At 38.9% G+C, this 24,135-nt stretch overlaps 1 protein-coding gene across 1 annotated transcript in view; it reads right to left on the bottom strand.

The window, feature by feature from the left end:
• Positions 1–23,618, bottom strand: part of LOC117330988 (DDB1- and CUL4-associated factor 1-like) — a 225,087-nt gene extending 201,469 nt beyond the window's left edge. Inside the window, exons 1-8 of the mRNA XM_033889585.1 lie at positions 23,511–23,618; positions 22,963–23,077; positions 21,056–21,132; positions 12,458–12,531; positions 11,118–11,237; positions 9,369–9,512; positions 4,368–5,043; positions 1,889–2,022 (exon numbers count right to left, since the gene is read on the bottom strand). Of these exons, the coding sequence (XP_033745476.1) occupies positions 1,889–2,022; positions 4,368–5,043; positions 9,369–9,512; positions 11,118–11,237; positions 12,458–12,531; positions 21,056–21,132; positions 22,963–23,060 (1,323 nt within the window). The 5' untranslated portion in view covers positions 23,061–23,077; positions 23,511–23,618. The remainder of the gene's footprint in view (positions 1–1,888; positions 2,023–4,367; positions 5,044–9,368; positions 9,513–11,117; positions 11,238–12,457; positions 12,532–21,055; positions 21,133–22,962; positions 23,078–23,510) is intronic.
• Positions 23,619–24,135: the final 517 nt, after the last annotated feature.

The raw sequence follows: 24,135 nt of genomic DNA, 5'->3' as shown, positions 1-24,135 counted from the left end.
AATTTATCTACGTGTCACATCTACCTCCAAAGTGAACTTTAATTTATCTACCGGTAACATCTACCTCCAAAGTGAACTTTTATTTATCTACCGGTCACATCTACCTCAAAAGTGAACTTTAATTTATCTACGTGTCACATCTACCTCCAAAGTGAACTTTAATTTATCTACTTGTCACATCTATGTCCAAAGTGAACTTTTATTTATCTACCGGTAACATCTACCTCCAAAGTGAACTTTTATTTATCTATCAGTCACATCTACCTCCAAAGTGAACTTTAATTCATCTACTGGTCACATCTACCCCCAAAGTGAACTTTAATTTATCTACGTGTCATATCTACCTCCAAAGTGAACTTTAATTTATCAACCGGTCACATCTACCTCCAAAGTGAACTTTTATCTATATAATGGTCACATCTACCTCCATAACAATATTTTATTTAATTAAATCATATGTAATTCTAAAATCATGTTAAAACCAGACATCCTCTTAGAGCCAGTTCAAAACTTTATATCATTAAAATCAGACATCCTCAGATCAAAACAAATTTAATCATCAAAATTTCATTCTTTTGTTTTTAATGAAAACCATGAATGTTTTTACATGCGAAAATTACTAGCTCTACGTTATGACCTTTAATCAACCACTAACAATTAACTAACATCCATTACGCTTACCTCTTGGTCGCTCTACATCCATTAAACCTTTTGGTCACTCTACATCCATTAAACCCCTTGGTCACTCTACACCCATTAAACCTCCTGGTCACTCTACACCCATTAAACCTCCTGGTCACTCTACACCCATTAAACCTCCTGGTCACTCTACACCCATTAAACCTCCTGGTCACTCTACATCCATTAAACTTCTTGGTCACTCTACATCCGTTAAACCTCTTGGTCACTCTACATCCGTTAAACCTCTTGGTCACTCTACATCCATTAAACCTACCTCTTGGTCACTCTAAATCCATTAAACATCTTGGTCACTCTACATCCATTAAACCTCTTGGTCACTCTACATCCATTTAACATCTTGGTCACTCTACATCCATTAACCTACCTCTTGGTCACTCTACATCCATTTAACCTCTTGGTCACTCTACATCCATTAAACCTACCTCTTGGTCACTACATCCATTTAACCTCTTGGTCACTCTACATCCATTAAACCTCTTGGTCACTCTACATCCATTAAACCTCTTCGTCCCTTTACATCCATTAAACCTCTTGGTCACTCTACATCCGTTAAACCTCTTGGTCACTACATCCATTTAACCTCTTGGTCACTCTACACCCATTAAACCTCTTGGTCACTCTACATCCATTAAACCTCTTCGTCACTTTACATCCATTAAACCTCTTGGTCACTCTACATCCATTAAACATGCCCCTTGGTCATTCTACATCCATTAAATGTCTTGGTCACTCTACACCCATTAAACCTCTTGGTCACTCTACATCCATTAAACCTCTTTGTCACTTTACATCCATTAAACCTCTTGGTTACTCTACATCCATTAAACATGCCCCTTGGTCATTCTACATCCATTAAATGTCTTGGTCACTCCACACCCATTAAACCTCTTGGCCACTCTTCACCCATTAAACCTCTTGGTCACTCTACATCCATTAAACCTCTTGGTCACTCTACACCCATTAAACCTCTTGGTCACTCTACACCCATTAAACCTCTTGGTCACTCTACATTCATTAAATCTCTTGGTCACTCTACATCCATTAAACTGATTGGTCACTCTACATCCATTAAACTGATTGGTCACTCTACATCCATTAAATCTCTTGGTCACTCTACATCCATTAAATCTCTTGGTCACTCTACATCCATTAAATATCTTAGTCACTCTACATCCATTAAACCTACCTCCTGGTATTCCCCCATTGGAGTGAGGTACTGTAAGATCAATCTTTGCTTCATGGCTGTAGAGAGTGGTGAAAGACAGAATGTTCCAATCACATATGGCTCCATCTCGGCCCAACTACTGTTGCTGAATTCACCTGTAACCAACATTTAAACTATGAGCTTGCATTACAATATAAAATTTATTCTTTTTCCTTTATGTTTGTCTGACATCACCCATTTACCATTCCCACACTTTTAGGTAGGTATTGGGTAGAAATCAAAGATGGCAGACACATTGAACTTTGACCCAAAGATGTTGCTCATTTCTTAAATTTTCATCACCTTGGACTTCACTAATAACATCACATATTCGCCATCAAGTGACTTAAAATCTGACCCAATGGCCTTGACTTATTTAGGACTGAAATATAACTGACCTGAACCTTTGACCCTCAAAAATACTGGATTGATGTGACAAAACTAGATATTGTATATCATCAGATGTTGAAATATCAGAGATGCTGACATATATCAGACATGTTGACATATCAGAGATGCTGACATATATCAGAGATGTTGACATATCAGGGAGATGTTGACATATCAGAGATGTTGACATATCAGGGAGATGTTGACATATCAGAGATGTTGACATATCAGAGATATTGACATATCAGACATGTTGACATATCAGACATGTTGACATATCAGACATGTTGACATATCAGACATGTTGACATACCAAGAGATGTTGACATATCAGGGAGATGTTGACATATAAGAGACGCTGACATATCAGAGATGTTGACATATCAGGGAGATGTTGACATATATCAGAGATATTGACATATCAGAGATGTTGACATATCAGAGATGTTGACATATCAGAGATGTTGACATATCAGACATGTTGACATACCAGAGATGTTGACATACCAAGAGATGTTGACATATCAGGGAGATAATGACATATCAGAGATATTGACATATCAGGGAGATGTTGACATATCAGGGATGCTGACATATCAGAGATGTTGACATATCAGACGTTGATATATCAGAGATATTGATATATCAGAGATGTTGACATGATGACATATCTGAGATGTTGACATATCAGAGATGTTGACATATCAGGGAGATGTTGATATATCAGAGATGTTGACATATCAGGGAGATGTTGACATATCAGGGATGTTGACATATCAGAGATGTTGATATATCAGAGATATTGACATATCAGGGAGATGTTGATATATCAGAGATGTTTATATATCAGAGATGTTGATATATCAGAGATGTTGACATATCAGAGATGTTGACATATCAGGGAGATGTTGACATATCAGAGATATTGACATATCAGAGATGTTGACATATCAGAGATGTTGATATATCAGAGATATTGACATATCAGGGAGATGTTGACATATCAGAGATATTGACATATCAGAGATGATGACATATCAGACATGTTGACATATCAGAGATGTTGACATATCAGACGTTGATATATCAGAGATATTGACATATCAGGGAGATGTTGACATATCAGAGATGTTGACATATCAGAGATGTTGATATATCAGAGATATTGACATATCAGGGATGTTGACATATCAGACATGTTGACATATCAGAGATGTTGACATATCAGGGAGATGTTGATATATCAGAGATATTGACATATCAGGGATATTGACATATCAGACATGTTGACATATCAGACATGTTGACATATCAGACATGTTGACATATCAGAGATGTTGACATATCAGACATGTTGACATATCAGGGATATTGACATATCAGAGATGTTGACATATCAGAGATGTTGATATATCAGAGATATTGACATATCAGAGATGTTGACATATCAGATATATTGACATATCAGACATTGATGACATATCAGACATGTTGACATATCAGAGATGTTGACATACCAGAGATGTTGACATATCAGAGATTTTGACATGATGACATATCTGAGATGTTGACATATCTGAGATGTTGACATATCAGAGATGTTGACATATCAGACATGCTGACATATCAGACATGTTGACATATCAGACATGTTGACATATCAGACATGTTGACATACCAGAGATGTTGACATACCAAGAGATGTTGACATATCATAGATGATGACATATATCAGAGATGTTGACATATCAGAGATGATGACATATCAGAGATGTTGACATATCAGAGATGATGACATATCAGAGATGATGACATATCAGAGATGTTGACATATCAGAGATATTGACATTCAGTGACTGAGATCCAAGAGACATCCACCACTGAATGGTATGCATAAATACGGACCAAGAGGAACTTACATAGAAAATTTGAGAAAGTTCCCTTCAGTACTTTCTGGGAAATAGTGATAACAAGAATTGTTTACGGACAGAGGGACAGATGGATGAGCGGACCATCCTGTACCATCTGATGATGGTGGGCTACAAAATGTCTGGAGAGATAAGTTACTCACTAACAGAGTCCTCTCGAGTTCTCGAGCGTTTAAATCTATAAATGTCTTCGCTGTAGTAGCTAGGAGAGAGAGCCCTCTTCATGGCCGTTTGGCGGTACAATCGTTTTTGTCCTATCTTTTCTTTACTTTCCTCCCTACCATCTTTACTATCCTTTCTACCATCTTTCTGTTTTTCTGGACTGCCTTTCACACTGCTTTTGTCATTTCTCTGACAATTTGGTTTTACAAATTTTAAGTCATCTTGATGAGTCTCAGCACTCCCACTTGAAGAAGAGGCCGCCATATAAGAACCTTTTAGATTTACTGACACATTTAAATGTTCCTGGTTAGTATTATGTGTTATGGGTGTACTGGAGGGTATCAAAGATTTATCTGGCTCATTACCAATACTGTCAGGTTTTATCAGCATACTAGAACCACTGGTTTTCCTTAAATTGGATTCTTCAGTTAAGTCAGCGCTACAATAATTATCATTAGATGTATCACAGACAGATTTCCCTTGACTGCGAGTTGTTTTGCCAGATGCTTCGTCCGTTCTGTCAGCAGTGCCGTCTGTTTTGTGTACATCAAACATAGAGAAATAACGATGGTTGTCCTCCTGTTTACAAGGCTGTTCCTTGTTTTCCTGTTCCATCTGACCCTTTAGTTCATGTAGTCGTTCCAGCATCATAGAAACCTTCAGTATATAAAGAATTACATTTAATGATATTGTCTTGTCTGTCCAGTTTTTTCAGTATACCTAAAGCAAGTTTTAAGCAAACTACAAAATTCGCTAAAAATTAGAATTTAATTAAATACATACAGGCTATCAAAAAAAATAAAGTAAATAATGCTTATGATTAAAATCTTTTTATAAACGTCTTTGATAAATTACACATTTTAAAGTAATTTTAAAAAGCGTGTATTAAAGTATGAATTCCAGTACTTTTCAGCACTTCATGGGCAAATCCCAGCACTGACCCCTAATCTCAGTACTTTTCATCACTGACCCCTAATCTCAGTACTTTTCATCACTGACCCCTAATCCCAGCACTTCATCACTGACCCCTAATCTCAGCACTTCATCACTGACCCCTAATCCCAGTACTTTTCATCACTGACCCCTAATCTCAGTACTTTTCATCACCGACCCCTAATCTCAGCACTTCATCACTGACCCCTAATCTCAGTACTTCATCACTGACCTCTAATCTCAGCACTTTTCATCACTGACCCCTAATCCCAGCACTTCATCACCGACCCCTAATCCCAGCACTTCATCACTGACCCCTAATCTCAGTACTTTACATCACTGACCTCTAATCTCAGCACTTCATCACTGACCTCTAATCTCAGTACTTCATCACTGACCTCTAATTTCAGCACTTCATCCCTGACCCCTAATCTCAGCACTTCATCACTGACCCCTAATCCCAGCACTTCATCACTGACCCCTAATCTCAGCACTTCATCACTGACCCCTAATCTCAGTACTTTTCATCACTGACCTCTAATCCCAGCACTTAATCACTGACCCCTAATCTCAGTACTTCATCACTGACCTCTAATCTCAGCACTTTTCATCACTGACCCCTAATCTCAGCACTTCAACACCGACCCCTAATCTCAGTACTTTTCATCACTGACCTCTAATCTCAGCACTTTTATCACTGACCCCTAAACTCAGCACTTCATCACCGACCCCTAATCTCAGTACTTTTCATCACTGACCTCTAATCTCAGCACTTTTCATCACTGACCTCTAATCTCAGCACTTTTCATCACTGACCCCTAATCCCAGCACTTCATCACTGACCTCTAATTTCAGCACTTCATCACTGACCCCTAGTCCCAGCACTTCATCACTGACCCCTAATCCCAGCACTTCATCACTGACCCCTAATCTCAGCACTTCATCACTGACCCCTAATCTCAGTACTTTTCATCACTGACCTCTAATCCCAGCACTTAATCACTGACCCCTAATCTCAGTACTTCTTCACTGACCTCTAATTTCAGCATTTCATCACTGACCCCTAATCTCAGTACTTTTCATCACTGACCCCTAATCTCAGCACTTTTCATCACTGACCCCTAATCCCAGTACTTCATCACTGACCCCTAATCTCAGTACTTTTCATCACTGACCCCTAATCCCAGCACTTCATCACTGACCCCTAATCCCAGCACTTCGTCACTGACCTCTAATCTCAGCACTTCATCACTGACCCCTAATCTCAGTACTTTTCATCACTGACCCCAAATCCCAGCATTTCATCACTGACCCCTAATCCCAGCACTTTTCATCACTGACCACTTTTCATCACTGATCCCTAATCTCAGCACTTCATCACTGACCCCTAATCTCAGCACTTCATCACTGACCCCTAATCCCAGCACTTCATCACTGACCCCTAATCTCAGCACTTCATCACTGACCCCTAATCTCAGTACTTTTCATCACTGACCTCTAATCCCAGCACTTAATCACTGACCCCTAATCTCAGTACTTCATCACTGACCTCTAATCTCAGCACTTTTCATCACTGACCCCTAATCTCAGCACTTCAACACCGACCCCTAATCTCAGTACTTTTCATCACTGACCTCTAATCTCAGCACTTTTTATCACTGACCCCTAAACTCAGCACTTCATCACCGACCCCTAATCTCAGTACTTTTCATCACTGACCTCTAATCTCAGCACTTTTCATCACTGACCTCTAATCTCAGCACTTTTCATCACTGACCCCTAATCCCAGCACTTCATCACTGACCTCTAATTTCAGCACTTCATCACTGACCCCTAGTCCCAGCACTTCATCACTGACCCCTAATCCCAGCACTTCATCACTGACCCCTAATCTCAGCACTTCATCACTGACCCCTAATCTCAGTACTTTTCATCAATGACCTCTAATCCCAGCACTTAATCACTGACCCCTAATCTCAGTACTTCTTCACTGACCTCTAATTTCAGCATTTCATCACTGACCCCTAATCTCAGTACTTTTCATCACTGACCCCTAATCTCAGCACTTTTCATCACTGACCCCTAATCCCAGTACTTCATCACTGACCCCTAATCTCAGTACTTTTCATCACTGACCCCTAATCCCTGCACTTCATCACTGACCCCTAATCCCAGCACTTCATCACTGACCCCTAATCTCAGTACTTTTCATCACTGACCCCAAATCCCAGCATTTCATCACTGACCCCTAATCCCAGCACTTTTCATCACTGACCACTTTTCATCACTGACCCCTAATCTCAGCACTTTTCATCACTGACCACTTTTCATCACTGATCCCTAATCTCAGCACTTTTCATCACTAACCCCCAGATCTCAGCACTTCATCAATGACCCCTAATCTCAGCACTTTTCATCACTGACCCCTAATCCCAGCAATTTTCATCAGTGACCCCTAATCCCAGCACTATTCATCATTGACCCCTAATCCCAGCACTTTTCATCACTGACCACTTTTCATCACTGACCTCTAATCTCAGACAACTCACAAGTTTGTGACTCTGACATACAACTCACAAGTTTGTGACTCTGACAGACAACACAGACAACTCACAAGTTTGTGGCTCTGACAGACAACTCAGAAAACTCACAAGTTTGTGGCTCTGACAGACATCTCACAAGTTTGTGACTCTGACAGACAACTCACAAGTTTGTGACTCTGACAGACAACACAGACAACTCACAAGTTTGTGGCTCTGACAGACAACACAGACAACTCACAAGTTTGTGGCTCTGACAGACAAAACAGACAACTCACAAGTTTGTGGCTCTGACAGACAAAAAAGACAACTCACAAGTTTGTGGCTCTGACAGACAACTCACAAGTTTGTGACTCTGACAGACAACACAGACAACTCACAAGTTTGTGGCTCTGACAGACAAAACAGACAACTCACAAGTTTGTGGCTCTGACAGACAAAACAGACAACTCACAAGTTTGTGACTCTGACAGACAACTCACAAGTTTGTGACTCTGACAGACAACTCACAAGTTTGTGGCTCTGAAAGACAACACGGACAACTCACAAGTTTGTGGCTCTGACAGACAAAACAGACAACTCACAAGTTTGTAGCCAATATGTCTAGGGTGGCTTTGACATGATACAACTCACAAGTTTGTAGCCACTATGTCTAGGGTGGCTTTGACATGATACAACTCAAGTTTGTAGCCACTATGTCTAGGGTGGCTTTGACATGATACAACTCAAGTTTGTAGCCACTATGTCTAGGGTGGCTTTGACATGATACAACTCACAAGTTTGTAGCCACTATGTCTAGGGTGACTTTGACCTGATACAACTCACAGGTTTGTAGCCACTATGTCTAGGGTGACTTTGACATGATACAACTCACAAGTTTGTAGCCACTATGTCTAGGGTGACTTTGACCTGATACAACTCACAAGTTTGTAGCCACTATGTCTAGGGTGACTTTGATCTGATACAACTCACAAGTTTGTAGCCACTATGTCTAGGGTGGCTTTGACATGATACAACTCAAGTTTGTAGCCACTATGTCTAGGGTGGCTTTGACATGATACAACTCACAAGTTTGTAGCCACTATGTCTAGGGTGACTTTGACCTGATACAACTCACAAGTTTGTAGCCACTATGTCTAGGGTGACTTTGATCTGATACAACTCACAAGTTTGTAGCTTCTATGTCTAGGGTGACTTTGATCTGATACAACTCACAAGTTTGTAGCTTCTATGTCTAGGGTGACTTTGATCTGATACAACTCACAAGTTTGTAGCCACTATGTCTAGGGTGACTTTGATCTGATACAACTCACAAGTTTGTAGCTTCTATGTCTAGGGTGACTTTGACCTGATACAACTCACAGGTTTGTAGCCACTATGTCTAGGGTGGCTTTGACATGATACAACTCACAAGTTTGTAGCCACTATGTCTAGGGTGACTTTGACCTGATACAACTCACAGGTTTGTAGCCACTATGTCTAGGGTGACTTTGACCTGATACAACTCACAAGTTTGTGGCCACTGTTGACATCCTTAAAGTTGACAGCAACATCATGTATTTCCATGGCCCCAGCCAGAACTCCAATAGCGTAGGAACGTAGTGGGTCCTCACTCGTCTCGGCCCAGTGTAGTAGACGCCTCACCAACCCCTCCTGCAGAAATAATCACTCAATTCAGGGGGGTTTAATTAATGTTCCAGTTTTTCTACCAAAATGACTGGAGTGTGACCTGTGCCATTTTGCACCACAGCACTCCATTACATGTGGCTATAGTGTATTTAAAGGATAACTGCAGATGAGTTCCGACTTAGTAGTTAGACTCACTCAAAGATGCTTGACGTGTGGCATAGTCAATAAGAGTCTGCTTGACCTAGACTAAGCTTGTCTCTGTTAAAGATCATACTTTCACTTTTAACTTGACATATGTTTTTGTGTCGATTCATCGATCAGCAGGAGACATTTTTATAATTATTGTGCGTGGCTTGTACATGAACCTTTGTGATTCTCTACGCGGGAATTTACACTTGAATTACGTACATAGGTACGTTAAATAAGTATAATTTCAAACAGCTTGACCAAGTGATAGCGGCAGTCTATACAAAACATAGACTTTATCAATATTATCCACAAAGTGTAATCTACTGTATTAAATTCCCAGTCTACCTGTAGTCAAATGTACGTATTCTACAAAATATTCCCAGTTAGTGCCTATATCTAATTGTGTGAAAACAAGAGGCCCATGGAGCCTGTATCGCTCACCTGGTTGGATAAGACCAAATGTCAAAATAATGTTCATTTTCAATTTGTTTTATTTATAAATCTCTAGCAATGCTATATATGGTTATAGTGTGGGAATCCGAACTGCTTTAAAGATTAATGAAGTCCAGATTCGCTAAGGTCTGAAAGACCTCAAGAATTGTTTTTAGAACATGCATTCATCACTTTATGACTAGTAGCGTTTTAAAGAAATTACCTCTATTTCCCCTATTTGGCCCTGCCCCTTTGTCACCTTGGGGGGGGCAGAGTCACCATTTATGCAAAATCTGATCCCCTTCCCCAAATGACTGACCACAAATTATAATTATGCAAACATCTTAAGCAAAAAATATCCTAAAATTATCTCAAATACAAAAGCTCAAGAATACACCAAAAAGAGCCTACAATGCACCACAGAGCATCTACATATCAAAATTCCCCCCCGGACCCCCCTAGGACTTTTGGCACTTGTTGTTCGGGCTACTACAATTTTACCCGGGCTACCAATAATTTATTTTAAGTAGCCCTACAGGCTACTAAGGCTTTTAACTTAGTGTCTATCCCTGCTCTATGTACCCTATTCGGCCCTGCCCCTTTTTCATCTTGGGAGGCAAAGTCACCATTTATGCAAAATCTGATCCCCATCCTCAAAGGATGTTCCTGACTATATTGGGTTCAAATCCATTCATAACTTTATGACCAGTAGCAATTTAAAGGAAGTGCCTCTATGTACCCTATTCCCCTTCTGCCAAGGATGTTTCCGGTCAAATTTGGTCAAAATCCAATAAGAACTTTTTGACTAGTAGCGATATGAAGGAACTGTTGACGGACCAGGTGAGCTAAAAACAAGCTACTAGCCCTTGGGCTACTGGAAAATTTTCAGAATTGTACACCCCTGCACATGTTTTACATCCCCTCCCAAAATATTTCAGCGATCAAATATAAAGCTAGCATCCTGAGATATTATAGCAGCATTACAATTCTATAAAACAGACAACCTACCGTCTCCTGAAACACTATGGAGGGCTCAAGCCCTGGAAGTAACGCCAAGAGGAGCCGACAAGCTGCAGCTTGTAAGTCAACCTGCTGGTCACGACTGCCCATCAGATACTGACTGACCAACTGAAATAATAAACATTATATCACGACAGTCCATCAGATAATGACCAACTGAAATAATAAACATTATATCACGACTGTCCATCAGATACTGACTGACCAACTGAAATAATAAACATTATATCACGACAGTCCATCAGATAATGACCAACTGAAATAATAAACATTATATCACGACTGTCCATCAGATACTGACTGACCAACTGAAATAATAAACATTATATCACGACAGTCAATCAGATATACTGACTGACCAACTGAAATAATAAACATTATATCACGACAGTCAATCAGATATACTGACTGACCAACTGAAATAATAAACATTATATCACGACAGTCAATCAGATACTGACTGACCAACTGAAATAATAAACATTATATCACGACAGTCAATCAGATATACTGACTGACCAACTGAAATAATAAACATTATATCACGACAGTCAATCAGATACTGACTGACCAACTGAAACAATAAACATTATATCACGACAGTCTATCAGATACTGACTGACCACCTGAAATAATAAACATTATATCATGACAGTCAATCAGATATACTGACTGACCAACTGAAATAATAAACATTATATCACGACAGTCAATCAGATACTGACTGACCAACTGAAATAATAAACATTATATCACGACTGTGCATCAGATACTGACTGACAAACTGAAATAATAAACATTATATCACGACTGTCCATCAGATACTGACCAACTGAAATAATAAACATTATATCACGACAGTCAATCAGATACTGACTGACCAACTGAAATAATAAACATTATATCACGACAGTCCATCAGATACTGACCAACTGAAATAATAAACATTATATCACGACAGTACATCAGATACTGACTGACCAACTGAAATAATAAACATTATATCACGACAGTCAATCAGATACTGACTGACAAACTGAAATAATAAACATTATATCACGACTGTGCATCAGATACTGAACATCTAACGTTTGTAAAATTTCAATATTTCACAGGTTTCTTCACTTTAAACACTAGCACTGATAATTTTACACATTTTTCGTTCATTTTTTTTCAATCAATACTGAAGTATCTAACAGTTGTAGTGTTTAAAAACTTTAAAAGGAATAATCAATAATTCGATCCAGTCAGAATTTACTGTGAATTTTATTTTTGTCTATCAACAGTAGAAAATGCTAACACAAATGACTCAGGTTAATGATAAATACCTTATTCATGAAGTCTTCATTTTTAAACAGGGCTTTCATCAGGTGTCCTAGAGCACATGTAGGATTGGCTCGCCCTGTAATATGAAGTTAAAGATGGTAAATACATCTCTTAATCAACCTTCATATTTTACCTTTTATACATACAGTAAACCTCCGGTTAGTTCGAACACGCGGATAGTTCAAACACACGTTTTTCTCTAGAAAAAACAATATTTTTTAGCTTATAATAGTTCAAACTCTGGATGTTTATAACTGACACTATTTCGAATAGTTCAAACATGTCAAATGAAGAACATAAATTAAGATTTTTTTCGGCATACTTTATTGAAAGCTCACGACGACCCAGCCCCGATGGCCGGCCCAGAAAAAATGTCAAGACTTATATTTGATCAACAGTCATGTTTAAGATTGTATGCGTGATCACTGGAGTTTGTCTGTGATTTAATATATGGCGCATATTTTAGAGTTAATTCAATTTTTAAATCGCAAAATACACCACGCACGAGACAGCTGATTGCAAATTTAGGCCCCAACAATGTATAAATACCATGTGACATTTGTATTTGCGCTGTATGGCAAACTAAGAAATCATCCGTGTATTTTCAACTATAGTGTTCACTTAGCATTATGATTATTTAATTTTGACAGGACATCTCTTAATTATTGCCGATCAAGGTACTGCCTGGAAACCCGCGACCTTACTTTAGGTAAGCAGGCCATGCGAGGTGTCGTTTGCGGTAAAGTTGAAAGGATCGGCCGCCTGCTCTTTCGGAAATAAGTATCCAGTGGAAACAATCCACATGTGTCTAAATTATTGATGAATAATTTTGCAGGTATCAACTATGTTTGGTAGATAATACGACTGGGCATACTTAAAAGCAGACATGTTGATGTTCTGACCTAATTTTATCAACATATAGTGCCTATTTTTACAGTAGTGCTTTCATATACACAACAGGTTATGTAGACTATGCTTTCGATGTATTAAAGAGACCATTTATTACAATAATAAAGTGGTAGTTTCTGATTCAAATAAAAAAAATATGACCATCAGGAGATTATACCATACAAATGTTTCACTTTTGTGTCTCAAAAGAAACGTGTACTGTACTGTTTTGGGGCCTATGGCTACGCATTGCCCGAGCAGCTCTGAGCTATAACCATCATAATTATCGCGAAATGAAGAACATTTAACGATCAATTGACATTGAATTAAATAACATGCTATTATTTTACTTATTTATCAATGCGCCATTGTTCAGGCTGCCGTTGTTACATATCAGATTTACAATGGATGTGTTTGTGTCTAATGATTTAATTTCACGTGCACCCTGCCAAGATTTTCTGCTATACAGATGGTGTCATACAGGTAAGGTCATTAGACCTGACACATGTGTACAGGTGGTGTCATACAGGTAAGGTCATTAGACCTGACACATGTATACAGGTGGTGTCATACAGGTAAGGTCATTAGACCTGACACATGTATACAGGTGGTGTCATACAGGTAAGGTCATGAGACCTGAGACAGGTATATAGGTGGTGTCATACAGGTAAGGTCATTAGACCTGACACATGTATACAGGTGGTGTCATACAGGTAAGGTCATTAGACCTGACACAGGTATACAGGTGGTGTCATACAGGTAAGGTCATTAGACCTGACACAGGTATACAGGTGGTGTCATACAGGTAAGGTCATTAGACCTGACACATGTATACAGGTGGTGTCATACAGGTAAGGTCATTAGACCTGACAGGATATACAGGTGGTGTCATACAGGTAAGGTCATTAGACCTGACACAGGTATACAGGTGGTGTCATACAGGTAAGGTCATTAGACCTGACACATGTGTACAGGTGGTGTCATACAGGTAAGGTCATTAGACCTGACACAGGTATACAGGTGGTGTCATGAAGGTAAGGTCATTAGACCTGCCACAGGTATACAGATGGTGTCATACAGGTAAGGTCATTAGACCTGACACAGGTATACAGGTGGTGTCATACAGGTAAGGTCATTAGACCTGACACAGGTATACAGATGGTGTCTTACAGGTAAGGTCATTAGACCTGACACAGGTATACAGGTTAGGTCATTAGACCTGACACAGGTATACAGGTGGTGTCATGAAGGTAAGGTCATTAGACCTGCCACAGGTATGCAGATGGTGTCATACAGGTAAGGTCATTAGACCTGACACAGGTATACAGGTGGTGTCATACAGGTAAGGTCATTAGACCTGACACAGGTATACAGATGGTGTCATACAGGTAAGGTCATTAGACCTGACACAGGTATACAGGTTAGGTCATTAGACCTGACACAGGTATACAGGTGGTGTCATACAGGTAAGGTCATTAGACCTGACACAGGTATACAGGTGGTGTCATACAGGTAAGGTAATTAGACCTGACACAGGTATACAGGTGGTGTCATACAGGTAAGGTCACTAGACCTGACACAAGCATACAGGTTAGGTCATTAGACCTGACACAGGTATACAGATGGTGTCATACAGGTAAGGTCATTAGACCTGACACAGGTATACAGATGGTGTCATACAGGTAAGGTCATTAGACCTGACAGGTATACAGGTGGTGTCATGAAGGTAAGGTCATTAGACCTGACACAGGTATACAGATGGTGTCATACAGGTAAGGTCATTAGACCTGACACAGGTATACAGGTGGTGTAATACAGGTAAGGTCATTAGAACTGAAACAGGTGTACAGGTGGTGTCATACAGGTAAGGTCATTAGACCTGACACATGTATACAGGTGGTGTCATACAGGTAAGGTCATTAGACCTGACACAGGTATACAGGTGGTGTCTTACACGTAAGGTCATTAGACCTGACACAGGTATACAGGTAGGGTCATACAGGTAAGGTCATTAGATCTGACACATGTATACAGGTGGTGTCTTACACGTAAGGTCTTTGTGCAAATAATCAAGACGTAAACATAAAAGTTGACAACTACATGTGTGAATTTTTAGCCTGTAATTCAGCACAACTTTGATCAGCGTCTTATTGTCACACATATCACACTGTATCAAGTATTATATCAGTGAATTAAAATCCATTGTTAACTGCATGATTTCTAAAAACACATAGCATATACAGTGGAACTTCGTTAACTCGAACTCGGAAAACTAGAATACCCCGCTTTACTCGAAGTACTTCGTCGGTCCCGGCCGAATTCTCTCTTTATCTTAGTAAAGAAAACTCGCAAAACTCGAAAAACTTGGATAATACGAAATGAAAATTTGGTCCCAACAATAAAAATTCCTATTTGAAATGATCGAATAACTCGAAGTATAATTTTCATGTCCGACAAAGATCGGTGGTAATTAAACGCCAACATTTTTAACAGCTAAATTCTGTTTGTAATACTGAATATATCGGCACTACTAACCTACATGCTATTTATAAGTGTTTCATAAATTTATTAAAGAAATTGTCGGTGGAATCTTATAACAACAACTCTTGGTGATATAAAGTACTGGTTTACTTACATCAGGTAATTTCCTAAGGCGGTCGCCGATATTAGTACACACGATAGTCAACAACTCATCTACCCGCTTGCTCAAGCGGAACTAATCTCTGACACACCGGTAGATCTACTCGGCTGATGTTTTTACAGGTGTAGAAATAGAACCGTCACTGGTGCCGATTAAATCTTTAAACCGCTGAAACAATAGCGTAATTACTGCCGAGGTGTTCAGAGTAAGACTGAAACGGTCAGCGCAGTCTATTAAATCGGATGACATGCTAACTCAGTAACAGTAACATTTTATACGCACATGCGCAGCCCAACTTCCGGTGCTAATACACATGGAAATGGCGTGGTTATCAATAAAACGTAAGTAGGCCTATCAAAAAGTATTTTACATTTGTATATGTCCAATAAAAGGTAATGGTTCTGTTACGTACGTTTTACATACAATCTGTGTCAAACTTAAACGGTTATTTGATTTGATATGAATAAATTGTTATTCTGTGGAATTCCGTTTTATCGTTATTCCTTTTGCAAACATGACTTGCACATCAGATCGTTATTGAAGTGACTAAGTGAAAGAAACTTTATCGTGACTGTATATTGGCAAAACTACACCAAACTACAAGTGACAGAACGAAACATTACATATATTTACATGTATTGACCAGTCTTCACACTAAACTGATGAGCGACAGAGCAGAGTTATAATGATTATATAATGTTGACAAATATTGACCAATGCAAACTCTTCACCAAAAATGATAGCTCGCTTAATCAGAACACTCGGATAACTCGAAGTTTTTTCGTGGTCCCGTCGACGTCGAGATAACAAAGTTCCACTGTATATATATATATTCATTAGGTACAACCATGACAGAAAATTCAAATGTTTCTCTTCGGATCACTAAAACACAGTGTATATGATTGTGATATATATAACATAGTCACACAATTGACGAAGGAAGACATCTTGATGACTCGGTACTCGGTACTTTGCACTTGTAATCATTTAGACTCTTTATCGACATCGGCACTTTCTCCACAAACTTTGAAACAACCAATAGAATAGCGGGTTTTTCACCTCTCCAACCATCCATTAATTTCCGAACGTCCGTTCACAACTTTATGCAAATCAAACACTGCCAAATTATGATTCTGTATATATATCTGATAATAACTGTAACAGGTAAACTCATACGTGTAGACGGTACAATAACCCCCCCCCAACTTTTATACCTACTCCAATAATATTAGACAGGCTGTCATGTAACCCCTAATCACCACATGAATTATCGTTTTAGATGGTTTATGACACTTTTTCGTCGTGCCCTAGAATCAGGGCGCTGGCAGCTTCAAGAACAAGAGGCCCATGGGCCTTAACAGTCACCTGAGATTTGAAATACACTGTATTTCAGTTAATTTAATTTACCCTTTTTGACCCGCCCATCAGCCCTCAGGGGTCAGTCAGGGCCAACATATGCATATTATCAAACTTTCATCCCATGCTGAAAATGTTAACCAATGTTTGAATGAATTCCAATAGAAATCAAACAAATCAGTCAAAAATGTAATTTCCGTATATAAACTATAGTAAAATTTAACCCCTCCCCAGGGGCAAACTTATGACCACCGGGTCATTAAATTAATAAATTTTAGTAGAGCACCTTAAGAGACTTCCAACTATGAAGAGTATTTGATTCTACCTTATTTCTGTCTTTAGAAGAAGATTTTTGAAATTTCAGCCAATTTGACCATTTTTAGCCCGCCCATCAGCCCCTGGGGGTCAGTCAGGGCCAACATGTGCATACCCTCAAACTGCAATCCCAAGCTGATAATGTTAACCAAATTAGAATGAATTCCAATAGAAATCAAACAAATTGTAGTCAAAAATGTGATTTCCTTATATAAACTATAGTAAAGTTTACCCCTTCCCCAGGGGCAAACTTGAGACCCCAGGGTCATGAAATTCACAATTTTAGTAAAGCACCTTCAGACCCTTCCAACTATAAAGAGTATTTGATTCCAACTTATTTCGGTCTTGAGAAGAAGATTTTTGAAATTTCAGTCAATTTGGCCATTTTTAGCCCCGTCCATCAGCCCCTGGGGGTCAGTCAGGGCAAACATGTGCATGCCATCAAACTGTCATCCCATGCTGACAATGTTTACCAAATTAGAATGAATTTCAATAGAAATAAAACAAATAAAAGTCAAAAATGTGATTTCCCTATATAAACTATAGTAAAGTTTACCCCCTCCCCAGGGGCAAACTTGAGACCCCAGGGTCATGAAATTCACAATTTTAGTAAAGCATTTTAAGACCCTTCAAACTTTAAAGAGTATTTGATTCCACCTTATTTTGGTCTTGAGAAGAAGATTTTTGAAATTTCAGTCAATTTGGCCCTTTTTAGCCCCGCCCATCAGCCCCTGGGGGTCAGTCAGGGCCAACATGTGCATGCCATCAAACTGTCATCCCATGCTGACAATGTTTACCAAATTAGATTGAATTCCAATAGAAACAAGAGGCCCAGAGGGCCTGTATCGCTCACCTGGTTTCATGAGATATGAAACAAGAACTATGCTTAAGTATATTTGCCACTGGTATTGCTATGTCAGTATATATCATATGCATTTTATATGGTTACATGAAAATTGTTTTTATTGTAATTCTAAAAATGTAAATTTAGCCAAATTGATCCCTTCTGGCCCGCCCCTCAGCCCTCAGGGGGGTCAGCCCTATCATTTGTACAATTTTGAATCCCTACCCCAAGGGGATATTACCAGTCAAATATGTGAGATATCCATTGCTTTGTTTCAGAGGAGAAGTCGTTTATATCAATCTAGCCAAACTGTCCCTTTTTGGCCCCGCCCCTAAGACACCCAGGGGGTTAGCCCCACCATTTGTACAATTTTGAATTCCTACCCCAAGTAGGTGCTACAAGGCAAATACATGAGATATGCATTGCTTAGTTTCAGAGGAGAAGTTGTTTATATCAATTTAGCCAAATTGACCCTGTTTGGCCCCGCCCCTCAGCGCCCCGGGGGGGTCAGCCCTACCATTTGTACAATTTTGAGTCCCCACTCAGTAGTGATGCTACCAGGCAAATATGAGCGATATCAATTGCTCGGTTTCAGAGAAGAAGTCGTTTATATCAATAGAGCCCAATTGACCACATTTGGCCCCGCCCCTCAGGCCCCTGGGGGGTCAGCCCCATCATTTGTACAATTTTGAATCCCCACCACATAGTGATGCTACCAGGAAAATATGAGCGATATCCAATACTCGGTTTCAGAGAAGAAGTCATTTATATCAATATAGCTCGATTGACCTCATTTGGCCCCACCCCAGAGGCCCCCAGGGGGTCAGCCCCATCATTTGTACAATTTTGAATCCCCACCCCATAGTGATGCTACCAAGCAAATATGAGCGATATCCATTGCTCGGTTTCAGAGAAGAAGTCGTTTATATCAAAATAGCTAAATTGACCCCTTTTGGCCCCGCCCTAGAGGCGCCCAGGGGGTCAGCCCCATCATTTGTACAATTTTGAGTCCCCTACCCATAGGGATGCTTCTGACCAAATTTGGTGAAATTCCGATCAGCGGTTATGAAGAAGAAGTCAAATAATTCAATTGTTGACGGACGGATGGACGGACAGACGGATGCCACAGTATGCATGGCATAAGCTCACCTTGGTCCTTCGGACCAGGTGAGCTAATAAAACAAATAAAAGTCAAAAATGTGATTTCCCAATATAAACTATAGTAAAGTTTAACCCCTCCCCAGGTGCAAACGTGAGACCCCTGGGTCATGAAATTTACAATTTTGGTAAAGCACCTTAAGACCCTTCCATCTATGAAGAGTGTTTGATTCCACCATATCTGAGAGTAGAGAAGAAGATTTTTGAAGTTTTAGTCAATTTGACCCTTTTTAGCCCGCCCCTCAGGTCCCTGGGGGGTGGGGACCATATAATTTACAATTTTGGTTGATCTTTAGCCATAGAAGCTTCCTGCCAAATTTCATTGAATTTGGTTTAGGGGTTTTGGAGAAGAAGTCGAAAATGTAATTGTTTACGGACGCACGACGGACGACGGACGACCCACGACTTTGTCTCAGGTGACCTAATAAAAGTCAATCAGGTAATCAGGTGGAATAAGACCTCATATACGTATAGGAGTAATTTGTACCCTGCTGCACTGACCATCCATCGACACCTATACAAAATATGTGTCGGAACTGACAGTGCCCGGCCATATCAGTGTTTTTTATACATTAGAAAGAATGAAATTTCACTGGAATACGGTACAGTGTCGAATGTGACAGGATGTCGGAAAAGTCAGGTGTCGAATTAGATAGGTTTCATTGTATAACATAGTAACACAATTGACGAAGGAAGACAAAGTTCTATGACTTGTACCTTGACCGGGCCTATAACTCACGATCTACTGCACCCAATCAATTGAAATGTTCTTTATTAAGAATGCTGATGTGGCGTAGTGGTATAAGCTGCGGGTATTTCTGGCGATTGAGTGCCGTAGACCATAGTGGGAAACAGTAGATCTGGGTTCGACTTTTTATTCTACATATATATATACATATTTGAATCCATTCTTAAATCTTTCTGCCATTATTGAATCAGAATAGTTTTTGCAGGCAAGTATTAAACACATTTTCCCCACCAAGTAGGACATTTCAAAGGTGTTTGCTGAAAAACTTAAATTTTGTATTTCATGGCTCTTTGATACATAGGTCGATCTTTTGATAAAGTAAAAGTTACAGTTCATTTCTATTACATCAAAGATATTTTAAAATCATATTTAGAAAACTTATGTATGTCGATCGTTAAAAATGGATGAAAACTGCCATCACATTATATCATGATGAGTTCAGGTGAACGAGAAAAAATCTCAAAATAAATGTCTCGTCTGTCAACTTATGGTTCTTTAACAGTTTTTTACAAGTGATTTAAAGAAAACGTTGACCACAGAAAAGGGAAGGTGAGCTAATAATAAAAAATAAACAAAAACCATATGCCCCAAAACTTTGTTTTAGGAATAAAATTAAAATTTTCTCCTAGTAACAAAGTAAAATGACTTACCTGGATGGCGATCATCAAATGGATCAGGGTCCATCTTGTAGTAAGATTCTGTCTCCTTTTCCATCAACTCAGAAATTCTGAAATTGTTGATATAAACTTTGTAAGGATGTGGATACTGGCTATGTAAGTGGAAGTTGTTTCGGTACCCAGTGAAAGCTTTCCGCTACTCGGTTGTTTTGGTTCCTTCTGAAGTTGATTCGGTACTTTCAGAAGTTTTTTCTGTACTTTTACCAAAATAGTTTCGGTACTTGTTTAGAAGTGATATTTTTTATCAATAATAAACATCTTAAGACCGTTTTTTGTATGAATTAGACAATTGTAATTCTAATTTTATCCAGTATTCTTACTGAACAAAGGGAGATAACTCTAATAATAAATGTCCCTGAGATAGACTACGTATGTAATTCTATATTCATTCCGTTGGAGGTAAACAGAAAAGCTTCATTGTTGAATCATTAAAGTCACTCCTATTATCATCATCTTAAATCCATCACAACAAATGTCAGGGGTCAGAAGACATGTCCATTACTATATCATCCTCAAAATTATACCGGGTTAAGCTATGAAAAAACAAACAATAAATATAGAACAGTACACGCTCATTCATCTTCTATATGTTACACAACAATCAATGAAATTTAAACAAAATACTGAAACAACACTTAAAGTACAGACATGACTTTTAAAGAAATGCTGAACCGACTTCCAAAAAGTGTTGAAACAATATTTTTTTAAGTACCAAAACGACCAGGTACCGAAAAGACATATTACCCCTGTGAATGAATACTGAGGCCATCATTATAAGGATGTTTTACATACTGAGCACTGATGCCATCATTATAAGGATGTTGAGTTACAAATAGGCCCAACAGTGAACCTACTGCTTAAATTAGAAAACAATCGTGTAAACACTAGACATAATATACAACTCGGTTAGAGAGATCTTCACTTTGATCAGTTGAGCGTAAGACTAGTAAACCAGAGGTCCTGGAACTCCCATAATATTAGAGGTTTACACAACAGGAAACTTTCGACAGGCTGTCATGTAACCTCTAATCACCACCGCACGTAAAACCTGTTGCTGTGACCCACCTAATTAAAGTCGTTTAAAAGTTATCTTTACTCACATTTCATATGATCTGACTTACCTAATTCTATAAAGTTACACAACATGTGTCCATATCTATATCCAAGATCAGTGATTATTAGCCTCTTTTGTCGTTTTAGCGTAGCTCCCATTTGTATATACCGCCAGATTTGTTTTGATTGTGACCTCTCTAGTTTATTTCCGGTTTATCCAATTTTGGAGTTGAAATAGACAAAACAAACGAAACACTGTGAAAAAATTAGGTTACGCTACCCGTTTTATTTGTATTCCGTATTTTATAATAACCGGAACAGCAAAGTTGTTTTAGTGACCCAATATTTGAACACAGTAGGTTGCAAGTGAATTATTATGGATAGAATTATATTTAAGAGGTGTCCATCAACAGTTTATGTATAAATGGATTGATACTTCATCAACAAGTAAGCATACACATATTTGTTAACATGAATTATCGTTTTAGATGTTTATGACACTTTTTCGTTGCGCCCCAGAATCAGGGCGCTGGCAGCTTCAAGAAAAACACGCTGAGGGGATATGAAGTCGCAATATCCACCAATGTAATTAAGTGGAATAAGACCTCATATACGTATAGGAGTAAGGTCCTGGGTTCGATTTCTAGGTGAGGCAGTGATTCCAATTACATTTTAACGTGCACACTGTCAGACACTGATATGGCTAGACATCTGACACATGTAAGAATAATATCAGTTTATAGGCAAATATATTAAACATTATACATTGTCAGGATCGGAATAGCAATGTTACTTATCTCTCTATATATGTCTCTGGTATTATATACCTTGTCAGGATCGGAATAGGACTTGTTGCTGTTGTCTGCTCCCTCAACCATTGTTCCAATAAGCCAGTGAGTTCTGCCATTGAATCTAATGCCGCCATCTTGCTTCAAATATTACCTGAAATCGCAAGTGTTATCCTTATTAATTGTTTGGTGCATTAATGAATGACATCAATCTATTAGTTACATCTGTAAGTCACTTTGACTCAAATATCGGTATTTACTAGTTCGCCATGTTTTAGATTACATCCTATTGTATACTGGGCAGTGTTGTAGTATACTGGGTAGTGTTGTAGTATACTGGGTAGTATTGTAGTATACTGGGTAGTATTGTATTATTGAGTTGGTAACGGGGAGCATATTTAGACGTGTCCCATAAAAACAACCTAATCTTCCCATGTTCGTTGGTATCAATTGCTGAAATCGACGAGTGTTGATATTTCATTGCGTTGTGAAATCAGCCTTATCGACACCATTTTTAGTGTGTGAAACTATAATCAGAAGATCATTTCTCGTTTCCTGCCATATTCCATCATAAAGCAGACTCTTACTTTTCAAAGAATTTACTGAAACAGTAAATCAAAACAACGTCCACCTGCATTCAACCATGCGTCTTCCATTTTTATGTAAAGAGAGTCGATAGTATAACAGCCACAGTTTCGAACAACATGCGGGGATGAAATTATGTATCCCGAACCGCGCCCGAGCTCGGGCTATGATTTGACACGAAATCACATGAAAAGTATGTTGAAGACCAGCAATACTCACCGTACTTGTTGTATATGTAAAACAAATCATAAAACCTAAGCATATATTTCGAATAATTTGCAAAAAAAAAACCACATAATTAGTGACGCTTGAGTGCGGGCGGCACAAGATCACCCCTGTAAACTCAAAATCGTCGATTTCTAATGTTATAATACTTTTCACTGTCAGTGTTAGCTAAAAATTTATTTTTTTTGTCGAAAAAATGCCTTATCAATTAAGCCGTTACGGAGAAAAACGAATGTGACCAAAGCTCGGACTTGGGGTACGAGCTCAGTCTGTGCTCAAGATACAATAATTCACCCATAACGTATGCCCATTGCGCATTCGGATCATCCTCGGGATGGCTACCGTGTATTTTGAAGAAAAAAACAAGGAGTTCCGGACGGCTATTGGGGTCCACGACGGGAT

Source organism: Pecten maximus, chromosome 7, assembly GCF_902652985.1.
Source record: "Pecten maximus chromosome 7, xPecMax1.1, whole genome shotgun sequence".
NCBI lineage: Eukaryota > Metazoa > Mollusca > Bivalvia > Pectinida > Pectinidae > Pecten > Pecten maximus.
The sequence above is the reverse complement of the archived record's forward strand: the minus strand, read 5'-3'. Positions and strand labels throughout refer to the sequence as shown.